The sequence below is a fragment of the Mytilus trossulus genome, chromosome 11 (genome assembly GCF_036588685.1).
Source record: "Mytilus trossulus isolate FHL-02 chromosome 11, PNRI_Mtr1.1.1.hap1, whole genome shotgun sequence".
Classification (NCBI taxonomy): Eukaryota; Metazoa; Mollusca; class Bivalvia; order Mytilida; family Mytilidae; genus Mytilus; species Mytilus trossulus.
Window position 1 is genome coordinate 55,225,925 of NC_086383.1, and position 14,397 is coordinate 55,240,321.

General features: G+C 32.5%; 1 protein-coding gene across 1 annotated transcript; it reads right to left on the minus strand.

The window, feature by feature from the left end:
• Positions 1-1,114: 1,114 nt before the first annotated feature.
• Positions 1,115-11,449, minus strand: LOC134690176 (mucin-2-like). Its single transcript, XM_063550153.1, has 7 exons — positions 11,437-11,449; positions 9,878-10,000; positions 8,915-9,037; positions 7,750-7,872; positions 6,581-6,700; positions 5,412-5,771; positions 1,115-5,133 (listed from the first exon to the last, which is right to left on the minus strand). The coding sequence occupies exons 1-7, from the start codon at positions 11,447-11,449 to the stop codon at positions 1,115-1,117; spliced, it is 4,881 nt and encodes a 1,626-aa protein (XP_063406223.1).
• Positions 11,450-14,397: the final 2,948 nt, after the last annotated feature.

Consider the following 14,397-nt stretch of genomic DNA (forward strand, 5'->3'; position numbering starts at 1 on the left):
AACGAAACATACTTATAAAATGCATAATTAATTGGTTGCTAAAAAGTTACCATAAAGGTGAATGATATCTTCATTAAAAAACGTATGTGCTGCGCTTCCTTTTTTAAAACCTTTAACATGCATTGATCAAGAGTAAATGCTTATTGTCCTCATATTTCAATATATAAGACGCAAGAGATAATCATAATCATAAATATACATATTTAAGTTATCTGTTTAATTACTCACGTTCGTTGCTTGTGGTGTTGATATTTTACATAAACCACTATGACCATCAACACACCAAGACTTATGATTACAACAATGGTTGATCCACCAACTATGCCGGATATATTTCTTTTAGAATCTTCTACTTGCCCTTAACAAAAAGTTGTTCAAAGATAATGCCTAACAATGTTGAAATGAGCATAGAGCATGACATGAAGGAATTATTTCGATTCTAAAGAGACAAACACAGCATTTCAGTATTTTTTCTATATTTGAAAATGCCTGTATAAAGTCAGGAATATGACAGTTATTGTTCATTCGTCTAATTTGTTATATCATTTGATTTTGCTATTTGATTAGGGATTTTCCGTTTTGCATTTTCCTTTGAATTCAGAATATTTGTGATATTACCTTTTAATAGGACGAAGCGTACGAAAGTAAATCTTAGAACTGTTCGATTATTCCCGTTATCTCCACATTGAATATGTACATTGGATTCTCATATTTAAAGTATAAAAAATAATAGCAGGGTAAACATACATGTATATGATGTTTGATAAAAAAATACATAATTCAAGTTTATGTAAATGGTTAAAATATAAAAAAGAAGATGCGGCATGACTGCTAATGAGCCAACTCTCCACAAGCGACCAAAACGACACAGAAACGTATACTTCAATAAGTCATCTGTTTTGTGTATATTTGTATATTGAGTGATACAGAATACATACAGATTTTACTGTCATAGTTGTTAATTTTTTTCTTATAGAATTCAAGTGGCTCATGGTTTTTATAATCTGTCACGAACACGTGTAATCGCCGTGTAAACAATATATCAAATAAAGACATATTCATGGACCAATCGGAGTGAAAGCTTTATGTTATTGATGCCTTTTTTTGTTGGAGTTCATACAAGAACGAGAAACGACACAAATAATGTATAGCAATTACCATGCTGTGCTTCTTTGATTCCTTGAAAAGATGAGACATCACCAATTGTTGTTATTTGTTGTCCGACATCAATCTTGGTTGTTGTGTGATCTGTTGTTTGTAATACGCCAAAACTATTGTTAGTTGTGTGATATACTGTTTGTTGTACATAATTAATGCTTGTAGTTGCTTGGTATGTTGTTGGTTCTATTGTATCAATGATAGTAGTTGTCTGGTCTGTTGTTGGTTCTTTTGTATCAATGATAGTAGTTGTGTGGTCTGTTGTTGGTTCTATTGTATCAATGATAGTAGTTGTCTGGTCTGTTGTTGGTTCTATTGTATCAATGATAGTAGTTGTCTGGTCTGTTGTTGGTTCTATTGTATCAATGATAGTAGTTGCTTGGTATGTTGTTGGTTCTATTGTATCAATGATAGTAGTTGTGTGGTCTGTTGTTGGTTCTATTGTATCAATGATAATAGTTGTCTGGTCTGTTGTTGGTTCTATTGTATCAATGATAGTAGTTGTCTGGTCTGTTGTTGGTTCTATTGTATCAATGATAATAGTTGTCTGGTCTGTTGTTGGTTCTATTGTATCAATGATAGTAGTTGTCTGGTATGTTGTTGGTTCTATTGTATCAATGATAGTAGTTGTCTGGTCTGTTGTTGGTTCTATTGTATCAATGATAATAGTTGTCTGGTCTGTTGTTGGTTCTATTGTATCAATGATAGTAGTTGTCTGGTATGTTGTTGGTTCTTTTGTATAAATGATAGTAGTTGCTTGGTATGTTGTTGGCTCTATTGTATCAGTTATAGTGTTTGTGTGGTCTGTTGTTGGTTCTATTGTATCAATGATAATAGTTGTCTGGTCTGTTGTTGGTTCTATTGTATAAATGATAGTAGTTGTCTGGTATGTTGTTGGTTCTTTTGTATAAATGATAGTAGTTGCTTGGTATGTTGTTGGCTCTATTGTATCAGTTATAGTGTTTGTGTGGTCTGTTGTTGGTTCTATTGTATCAATGATAGTAGTTGTCTGGTCTGTTGTTGGTTCTTTTGTATCAATTATAGTAGTTGTGTGGTCTGTTGTTGGTTCTATTGTATCAATGATAGTAGTTGTCTGGTCTGTTGTTGGTTCTATTGTATCAATGATAGTAGTTGTCTGGTCTGTTGTTGGTTCTATTGTATCAATGATAGTAGTTGCTTGGTATGTTGTTGGTTCTATTGTATCAATGATAGTAGTTGTGTGGTCTGTTGTTGGTTCTTTTGTATCAATGATAGTAGTTGTCTTGTATGTTGTTGGTTCTTTTGTATAAATGATAGTAGTTGCTTGGTATGTTGTTGGCTCTATTGTATCAGTTATAGTGTTTGTGTGGTCTGTTGTTGGTTCTATTGTATCAATGATAGTAGTTGTCTGGTATGTTGTTGGTTCTATTGTATCAATGATAGTAGTTGTCTGGTCTGTTGTTGGTTCTATTGTATCAATGATAATAGTTGTCTGGTCTGTTGTTGGTTCTATTGTATCAATGATAGTAGTTGTCTGGTATGTTGTTGGTTCTTTTGTATAAATGATAGTAGTTGCTTGGTATGTTGTTGGCTCTATTGTATCAGTTATAGTGTTTGTGTGGTCTGTTGTTGGTTCTATTGTATCAATGATAATAGTTGTCTGGTCTGTTGTTGGTTCTATTGTATAAATGATAGTAGTTGTCTGGTATGTTGTTGGTTCTTTTGTATAAATGATAGTAGTTGCTTGGTATGTTGTTGGCTCTATTGTATCAGTTATAGTGTTTGTGTGGTCTGTTGTTGGTTCTATTGTATCAATGATAGTAGTTGTCTGGTCTGTTGTTGGTTCTTTTGTATCAATTATAGTAGTTGTGTGGTCTGTTGTTGGTTCTATTGTATCAATGATAGTAGTTGTCTGGTCTGTTGTTGGTTCTATTGTATCAATGATAGTAGTTGTCTGGTCTGTTGTTGGTTCTATTGTATCAATGATAGTAGTTGCTTGGTATGTTGTTGGTTCTATTGTATCAATGATAGTAGTTGTGTGGTCTGTTGTTGGTTCTTTTGTATCAATGATAGTAGTTGTCTTGTATGTTGTTGGTTCTTTTGTATAAATGATAGTAGTTGCTTGGTATGTTGTTGGCTCTATTGTATCAGTTATAGTGTTTGTGTGGTCTGTTGTTGGTTCTATTGTATCAATGATAGTAGTTGTCTGGTCTGTTGTTGGTTCTTTTGTATCAATTATAGTAGTTGTCTGGTATGTTGTTGGTTCTTTTGTATAAATGATAGTAGTTGCTTGGTATGTTGTTGGCTCTATTGTATCAGTTATAGTGTTTGTGTGGTCTGTTGTTGGTTCTATTGTATCAATGATAGTAGTTGTCTGGTCTGTTGTTGGTTCTTTTGTATCAATTATAGTAGTTGTGTGGTCTGTTGTTGGTTCTATTGTATCAATGATAATAGTTGTCTGGTCTGTTGTTGGTTCTATTGTATCAATGATAGTAGTTGTCTGGTATGTTGTTGGTTCTATTGTATCAATGATAGTAGTTGTCTGGTCTGTTGTTGGTTCTATTGTATCAATGATAATAGTTGTCTGGTCTGTTGTTGGTTCTATTGTATCAATGATAGTAGTTGTCTGGTCTGTTGTTGGTTCTTTTGTATCAATGATAGTAGTTGTCTGGTCTGTTGTTGGTTCTATTGTATCAATGATAGTAGTTGTCTGGTATGTTGTTGGTTCTATTGTATCAATGATAGTAGTTGTCTGGTCTGTTGTTGGTTCTTTTGTACCAGTTATATTGTTTGTGTGGTCTGTTGTCTGGTGTTTGACACCAACATGACTAATGCTAGCAACTGTATGGGATGTTGTTTGTTGTTTCATATCTTTTATTGTTTTTGTGATATCTGTAGTGTCCTGTGCAATATTAATGCTAGCTATTACAATGTCTGCTGTTGTTTGTACCATGTCAGTGATGACATCTGTGTTGTCTGTAGTTTGTGGTGCGATATCCATGCTAGCAATTGTAATGTCTGCTGTTGTTTGTACCATGTCAGTGATGACATCTGTGTTGTCTGTAGTTTGTGGTGCGATATCCATGCTAGCTATTGTAATGTCTGCTGTTGTTTGTACCATGTCAGTGATGACATCTGTGTTGTCTGTAGTTTGTGGTGCGATATCCATGCTAGCTATTGTAATGTCTGCTGTTGTTTGTTTAATATCTGTGATGATATTTGTGTGGTCTGTTGTTTGTTGTGCGACACGAATACTGTTGGTAGTATGTTCTTTTTTCGGTTCTACAATATCAATGATGGTAGTAGTATGTTCTTTTGTCGGTTCTACAATATCAACGATGGTAGTTGTATGTTCTTTTGTCGGTTCTACAATATCAACGATAGTAGTTGAATGTTCCTTTGTCGGTTCTATAATATCAACGATGGTAGTTGTATGTTCTTTTGTCAGTTCTACAATATCAACGATGGTAGTTGTATGTTCTTTTGTCGGTTCTACAATATCAATGATGGTAGTTGTATGTTCTTTTGTCGGTTCTACACTATCAACGATGGTAGTTGTATGTTCTTTTGTCGGTTCTACAATATCAATGATGGTAGTTGTATGTTCTTTTGTCGGTTCTACAACTTCAATGATGGTAGTTGTATGGTCTTTTGTCGGTTCTACAATATCAATGATGGTAGTTGTATGGTCTGTTGTCGGTTGTACAATATCAATGATGGTAGCTGTATGTTCTTTTGTCGGTTCTACAACTTCAATGATGGTAGCTGCATGTTCTTTTGTCGGTTCTACAATATCAATGTTGGTAGCTGTATGGTCTGTTGTCGGTTCTACAATATCAATGATGGTAGTTGTATGGTCTGTTGTCGGTTGTACAATATCTATGATGGTAGTTGTATGTTCTTTTGTCGGTTCTACAATATCAATGATGGAAGTTGTATGTTCTTTTGTCGGTTCTACAATATCAATGATGGTAGTTGTATGTTCTTTTGTCGGATCTACAATATCAATGATGTGGTTGTATGGTCTGGTGTCGGTTGTTCAAAATCAACGATGTTGGTTGTGGAGTGTGTTGTCTGTTGTGCGACACCAATGCTGTTAGTAGTATGGTTTGTTATCAGTTGTACTATATCAATGTTGGTGGTTGTATGATCTGTTTTATGTTGTTCGAAACTTATGCTTGCGGTTGCATGGTCTGTTGTTTGTTGTACGATATCAGTGATGTTGGTTGTGTGATCTGTTATTTGTGGTGCAAAACCAATGCTTGAGGTTGTACGGTCTGCTGTTGGTTGTTCTATATCAATGATGGTAGTCGATTGGTCTGTTGTTTGTTGTACTATATCAATGATGGAAGTTGAGTGGTCTTTTGTATGTTGTACTAAATCAATGAGTGTAGTTGAGTGTTCTGTTGTTGGTTGTTCTTTATCAATAATGGTGGTGGATTGGTCTGTTGTTGTCAATGAAAGACTTGTTGTAGTCTGGAAATCCTTAATAATCAGATGGTCATTCGTTGTTCTCATTGATTTTGTCGTTTCTGTCACCTCATTTGTTGTTTTTATGACAGGCTTGGTCGTTTTGCCGAGACTAGTGTAATTATAACCGATTGTTGTTAGTTTATTCTGTGTTGTTTCAGTTTCTGGAATTTTAAGATACTTATTTTCAAATATAATAGAATTACTATACATGTAACTCTGAAAAATTAAAAACCAAATCAACATCTCACCTTTTTGTGTACATTCTCGATGATGTATGTTTATTGTTTATAAAAAATGTCACAATCTAGTACTCTTTAGAATATAACTCGAAGATTGATTAGATGCAAACTAACAGTCTGTTAAACTTTTTTTCGATTAAATATTATGAGTTTGTAATAAATATCAATAAGTGCTTAGAGATCTTAGTGTAGTAAATATACGTGCATTAGTTCAATAATTCTATTGAATAGTTATCAAAGGTACCAGGATTTTAATTTAGTACGCCAGACGTGAAAAGTGAAATCACGAAAATACTGAACTTTGAGGAAAATCAATTCGGAAAAAAGTCAATAATCACATGGCTATTAATCACATGGGAAATGATAACTTCGAAAAATTCGTTTTTTAGAACTTTAAAATTGTATAGTTAAAGTCTATTTAAATCTACTAACAAATCGGATATAGTGCATTTTTATAAGTTTTGGTATCAATTTGCCATTTCAGAATCTAATGCATTCTGGGTAATATTTTTAAAAGTGTTCAAAACTTCGTAATTGGTTAAAATGTCATAAACAATGGAAGTTTATCCAATGACGTGACGTTATTCCCATTTGGGGATACGAACAACGAAATTGCCTATGGTTCCTCAGATTCTAAAACGGCCAATTACAATTTGTGATTGACGATGTATTTTTTTTTTAGAAAATGATAACTTCAAGTGTCATTTATGAAAACATTACGCATAGAATACCTTGACAATTTATTTCATCCTCATTTTGCGAACAATCAGGAAAGTTATCACAGATCCAGTTTTTATGAATACATATCCCGTCATCACACTTGAATGCGTCTTTGTCTCCTATAAAACATCCTGAAAATGAAAGACCAAGTAGTTAACATTGTTTATTTTGCAAATTTATCTTTTAGTTATTTATTACAACTATACCAAAGATTTCTAATACGAACTTCAATAAGTAATTTTCAAATTTTGACTCCAAAGGATTTATAAGACCTATTCAATCTTTTCATCAACAGCAAAATAAGGCATATTTTTTTTTTAAATCTGAAAACGTATTTTGAATATGAAAATATGAAATAAATGGCCAATGCATATGTTTATTTCTTTAATGAAATATAATACATGTATATTACACTTCTTTGAAAGGGATGTGCACGTGATACCAATGTGACACGTCACAGTCAAATCTAGTAGTCGATAACAAACTGAAAATAACATGGCGATCGAAAAATGACCTGATTCAAAACACAGTATTTATATGTTGTCCTCGTCCTAACTGTCATTTCTTACAGGGAAATGAAGAAAAAGGCGCACAAAATACGTGGGATGCCTTCAAACTCATGAATTAAAAATAAATTGACACCGCCATGGCTCAAAAAGAAAAGAAATACACAAAACCAATGTAGCTAGGTACGTGTATCCCTAAACACGCGGGGTACGACGTAGACAAACAAAGATTAAGCGAGACGAACCCAACTAAAATATAAGGTGATCTCAGGTGCTTTGGAATGATAAACATCCTTTGTGTTGCTCATATTATAACTGCAAGATAATTCCAGGTTAAATGCGAAGAGACACAGGTTAATTTTCAATTTAGTGTTAAAGTATAAGAAAATAAACTTATTATAAATACCAGAATTTAAATTTTAATTTTTGCCAGATGATGAGTTTATTTGAAGACCCATTTGTGGCAATCGGCTGCTGTATACTTTTTGGTCGGGTGGTTATCTTTTTGACACATTTGCCATTTCCATTCTCAATTATATATATAAATATATATTTACAAGTCTAAATTGAAAACAACGTTTAAACCTATGATTGCGAATCTTAAATTTTAGGAGTCCACATATGATGAACGGATTATATAAACCGGAGGGAAAATATATATACAATGATTCTACCTTGACAAATAGTTTCAAGTTCGTCACCGCCATCTTCACAGTCATCATTACCGTTACAAACCCAGTGTGCATGTATGCAAGTACCATCGCTGCACTTAAACTCATTCTGAGATTTTCCACATGCTAAAGTATGACATAAATTATTACTATAATATTAGTCGGTAAAATAAACCCCAAATATTAAAAAATATGCATTCTTAATAAATTCATCATGCTGACATGGAGAATTTCAAATATTCAGATAAAAAATGATTCATTGTTACAACCAAATCCCAAATATTTCTTGGAAAATACTTTTTGATAAACTAAGGATTTTTTTTATCCCAGAAAAGGATTACCTAAACCTTTTTCGGCACAACGTTTTGGAATTATGGGTCCTCAATGCTCTTCAACTGTGTATTTGCATGGCTTTATTACTTTTTGATCTGAGGGATGAGTCTTATGTAGACGGAACGTGCGTCTGGTGTATTATATTGTTATAATGGTACCTTTGGCATTTATATGCGAATTTTCTTTGCCTTACATGTATAGCTGCATTCCGTTTTTTTTTAAATAGTATACATGTGTTAAGCTGTCTACAAAAGGGTTGAATCCAACACACTTTTCATAAGGAATAGCCTATTCTACTTTAGGTGTATGCCAGTTGTTTTCCATTCGTTTGATGTGTTTGAGCATTTGATTTTACAATTTAAGGGATTTGCATATTGAATTAACCTCTCATTTCGTTTTTTATAGTTAATTTTAAAACCGCCGCAATTTATTATTAAAATCAAGATAATGTCTATGATTTTCTGTATCTTGATAGTTCTGCTATTCATTTATTAAGAAAAAGCGTATTACCTCAGATACATACAATTTATTTTTCGATAATCTTAATATGTTCTAACCCAGATATATACTCTCTCAATTGTATTTAGCCAACACTTTCTGAATTCTTTTGTTCCCTCAATGTTCTAAAACTTTGTATTAATTTGGCTTTTTTGGAAATTTGATTCGCGTATCAGTGATAAGTCTGTTGTAGACGGAACGCACGTCTTGCGAACACCTTTCAAATCCTGGTATCTATGTTGCTTACATTCACGTAATTTGGACTTTGGCTAATATTGTGGCATTAACAATCATACCAGATCTTTAATTTTGACATAATAAAATCTAATGATTCTACCTTTGCAAATAGCCTCTGGCTCATCACCACCATCTTGACAGTCATCATTACCGTCACAAAACCAGTCTGCAGGTATGCAAGTACCATCGTTACACTCATACTCATTCTGTGATATGTCACACACTGAAGTACACAATATAATATAGTATAATATTATCAGTAAAAAAGCACCAACAACAAATTGCATCGTGCATATTTGATCATGCTGAAATTCACAATATTAAATATTCAGATAAAAATATTTCCATTGTAACAATCATTATCCCAAATCTTGCGTGGAAAAAACGCTAATAATAGTGCAGCAACATATTTGCAATATTATTTATGACTATTGTGTGATTGCTTTTCTACATTGGCTAGAGGTATAGGGGAGGATTGCGATCTACAAGAAAATCATGCTTAACCCCAGCGCATGTGTGCGCAAATCCCAAGTGAGGTGCCTCTGGCCTTTGTTGGTTGATATAATTTTAAATTTTAGTGTTTATTGTATATTTCAGAATTTTGTTTGACATCCATTATCACTGAACTAGAACACATGTTTGTAAAGGATCCAGCTGAATCAAGCCTCCGGTTGTGGGAGTTCCTCGTTCAATTGAAGACACATTAGTGTCTTCGGCTGTTGTTTGCTCTTTTGTCGGGTTGTTGTCTCTTTGACTCCATCCCCAATTCAATTCTCTATTTTATAAATAATTATATAGATAATAGGTTTGAACGTAGTTTTCAATTTAGACTCGAATATATAGATAATATATATAGTGTCTAAACTAGCAACAATTACCGGTCAGTCTATTTAGGCGTGGATCATGATCAGTTATTAAATGAATATACTATATATATATATGTATATATACAATAATCCGACCTTATCCAATAGCTTCCAGTTTATTCAAATTAAATCTTATATAAGTTAAAACTCTAATAAATATAACTTAAAACAAAATTATTAAAATCTAATGATCCTACCTTTGCAAATAGTTTCTAGCTCATCACCACCATCTTCACAGTCTTCATAACCGTCACAAAACCAGTCTTCAGATATACAAGTACCATCGCTACACTCAAACTCATTCTGTGATATGTCACACACTGAAGTACACAATAGGATATTAATATAATATAACAGTAAAACAGCCAAAAAATGCATCGTGCATATTTTGATCATGCTAAAATGCACAATATCAAACATTCAGATAAAAATAGTTCCATTGTAGCAATCATCAGGCCAAATTCTGGTTGGACAATAGCGACACTCGAACAGAAAACTGTAAAAACGGCAAAATAAAGTACGAAGTTGAATGTTTTGCCAAATACAGCATGTACAGCAAAGGTAATCTATTCCTAAGGTAGAAAAGCCTTTGCAATTCAAAAGTTCAAAGTTTTGTAAACAGTTAATTTTATCATAATCAATTTGAGTGATACATTTTCATGTATAATTGATGTCATATGAATTTTATAACTAATTACTTCCCCGATGAATTAGTGAAATGTAATAGGGAATATCAGGAGAAGCTTGGAATCCAAAAATATATTGTAATAAGCCAACAATTGAAATACCTATTTATTTATGATGTTAAAAAATAAAATATACAATTATGCTGTTCCGACAATAAAATAAATCGACAGTTTTAAGTTATTCCTTTGAGTACCAATTGTGCTCCTTTAGTAGTAGACGTGTTTCCTGTTTGTTATTAGTCATAATGTATAGAAAACGATGATAAATTTATCACACAAGTTAAATAATTGATTAATCCTACATTCTGTTGGGATAAGTGCCAATAAAACAACTGTCCACCAAGTCACATCTAGTCATCATTTGTAAAAAGTAAACCACTATAGGTTAATGACAGTCTTCGATACGACGACATGGGTAACCATGTACAAGAACTGGTAAAAAACAAATGCACCGGGTTCAAACGTTTTAACAGGCGCCAACCATCACTCTTACCTAAATTAGTGCTATAGAATAACAACAAAGGAAAACACGCTATGAATACCACTTGAAGTGGCTTAACATAATAAAAAATATTCACAAAAACAAGTAAACATACACGAACGAATCAAATTGATCAAAGACGCAATACAAAATCAAAAAATAGAAACAATATCGTGCGTGTATGGCGACCAACATAAACTAGGCTCATCTTTTGATGTTTGATATATATATATATATATATATTGATTACAAAAACAAATTCTTTAAAAATTACAAGCTGAACTGTTTCATAGTGCTGTAGAAAAGACTTTTTATGAAATAATTTGGATATTCCATAATCAATGTTGGCAGCATTCTGTAGCAACTTTGTCTGGTTGATTCTTAATTCAAATCCAGTTAACAAGAAATGTTCCTTTCTATCCAATTTGATATACTCATAATATGTTTGGACACAAAAGAAATGTATAAATAGATTACAAAGTAACAAAGGAACTCCTTGGAAAATCCAAAACGGAAATTCCCTAGCCATATGGCAAAATAAAAGCCCGAATACATCAAACAAACGGATAAGAACTGTCGTATTTCTTACTTGGTACTGGCATTTTCAAATATAGAATATGGTGGAATAAACCTTGTTATACAGCTAGCTAGACCACTTTGTTGTATGACAGTCGCATAACAATTTCTTTAGATTGATGTAGAATACAAATATTTTTTTTTTACATCACTGGGGGATACCTCTGCTGCTGGAATATCAGTCTCCGAGGATATCATCAGCTCAGTAGCCAGTATGTAGGTACTGACTTGATTTAACAAACTTTACTAAAATTGTCCGTTTATAAATTTGGAAATTATTAAGAAACTAAGGTTTCAACTCCCTTAGGCAGAGTTGGCTGTAGGTGCATTTTGGCTATATCTTTAAGGTATTTTTTACATATAGCTCTTCAACGGTTTCGGTTCTTATACATCTTCGGATTTCAAATGTTTGGCTTTAAGCGTTCCTGATGACGGAAAATCCAGAAAAGCGCGTCGGACGCTAGAAATTATTAAACGTGTTGTATTAAATTTTTTACCTGATTGGGAACAATACATGTTGTACCTTAGAGGCAAGACAAATTAAAAGTGAAGTCTCCGTATCAGTATCTAAAGGACTTTGGGTAATATCATTTTATAACAACAAAATGAAAATAACGTTACGTCATTGGTCGAATTTCTATTGTTTAGAACGTTTTTGACCAATCACGACGTTTTGGTGTACACTTTTTCTTATCCAGGATGCATAAGATTCTGAAATAGCCAATTTCTACTACATATCAATACTTACACATTACCAGAGTACATACTGTGAACGCTATATATAATACTTTTAAAACAACAGTTTTGATTTCAAATATTTCCATTTCACTATATATATCTTTTTCAACAATATAATATAACACTAATGAAAATCATATACCCAATATTTCTATGCTTTCTAATTTCGACATAGCATTATCTCATGTGTATAATGTGGATATTACCTTAAAGGCGAAATCAAATGATATACATTGAAATTAATTTTTTTTGTTATCTTTAGGGACTTTGTTGTAATAATTATGTACGGGAAAACTAACTTTCAACGTATTGCACAATATACCTCAAACCAGCAAGTCCCTCTGAATCATCTGTGAATACTTATATAGTATCTATGCTCAGGATGATCAAAAAGTCCGTAAAAATTGTATCTATCTTCAATCGATATTTTAATTTAAATTTGTTTTTATTCTTAGTCAACTGTAAATTGCCACAAGAAAAAAAACCGTTATGCTTGAAGTTTTTTGTGATGAGACAGATCGATAGTTCTTACAGACATTTAAAATCCATCAAAACATGTTAAGCCAAACAAGATTGTATTTTCAGCGTTAGAAAACATTTAAAAGTAATCAGACAAAGTCAGACAAAATCAGACTTTATTCAGTCGAAATAACGTTTAACAAATTGGCTGCATTATCACAATACATTATGATGTAGACAGCTTCACATGTTCTCTTTCTCTGCTTAGATTATAGTAACAGAAGGTAGCAGAATTAAAATTATGTACGACACACGCGCGCTTCATCTATACAAGACTCGGTTCATCTCACATACAAACAAAAGTCAATAAGCAACCATATTAAACGTCTATTAGATGTACAAATATTTATTTCAAAATATCTGATAACACTTCAATTAACTTTCTGGATTCGTTCTATGTATACATCCTTAAAGTTTGTAGGACTACTCAGGTAGAAGTAAAAACATTAAACGTAAGCAAAAGTAGTGTCTGATGCATAATTTAACCAATTTAAAAGTAATACATTTATGTACTTATATAGATACTTCAATGATATTACTTGACTTAGTTCACTTGACTGGGCGGGGCTTAACCCGTTCACTTATCATAGACCAGTTGGAACATTGTAAACAATAGATTTTTATGTGAGTTTTGTACACAAGAAGAAGATTATGATCACTCCTTTATACTGCGTCCGTTTTTTTTTTTTTTTGAATAAAATAAATGAAGTTTTAAAGAATAGTACACTAAGTTGTTTTCAATTTACAAAACCTATTACATATCTGACCAAAAGACAAAAATGTCAATGTTTTCTTAATTTTTCTTAATGAGTTCAATAGAAGAATATGTTTTACAATTAAAAGTATGTTTTATCAGCTATTAAAAATTAAATGGATAGTTATATTGAGTGATATTATACAATACATACATGATAAACAAATGTACGTATAATATGGATATTGCTGATTAGTTGAATGTAACTGAGAACATCAGGAAGAGCTTGGACACCTGAAGAATATTGTAACAAGCTAATATTTGAAATAAATATTTAATTAAGTTAAAAAAGAAAGAATAAGAGGATTTCAATATAAAAGTTTTTATATTTATTTTCAAATCACGTTTGAAATCGCACAATAAGAAAGGTTTGAAACAGAATAATACAATACTTTAAAATACCATCTGCCTTAGAATAAACACACGGTATCAATCTTAAAGGGTTTTTTTTTGGGGAGGGGGGCGGTTACATCGCTCACTCAGTTATTTGCATATCTGTGTAGTGACTATGATTGGTGAGAACAAATAATTAATAATAAATAAAACATAAATCATCCTTATCACACACATCTTCAAATAGTCTGTCTGTATGCAAATGAAAACGTAAGCTCCGCCAGATCAATTAAAACCATATTGGTGATAAACTACATGAAAATTGGTAGATGTGATTTGCTTGTCAATGCTAAAAATACACACAAATGACCCAATGACCTATATAATGCATTTATAGATATTAACGATCATCAACAACGAAAACAACATTTACTGCAAAGTCACCTCCACCAACAGGTCTTCAATGCAGCGAGAAATTTCTGCACCCGGAGCTGGCCCTAAACACACACATATATATATATACTATCTCAGTGATAATGAACGCAATACTTAACTCCAAAATGTACACAAGAAACTAAAATTTAAATTAATACAAGACTAGCAAAGGCCAGATGATCCTGACTTGATCAG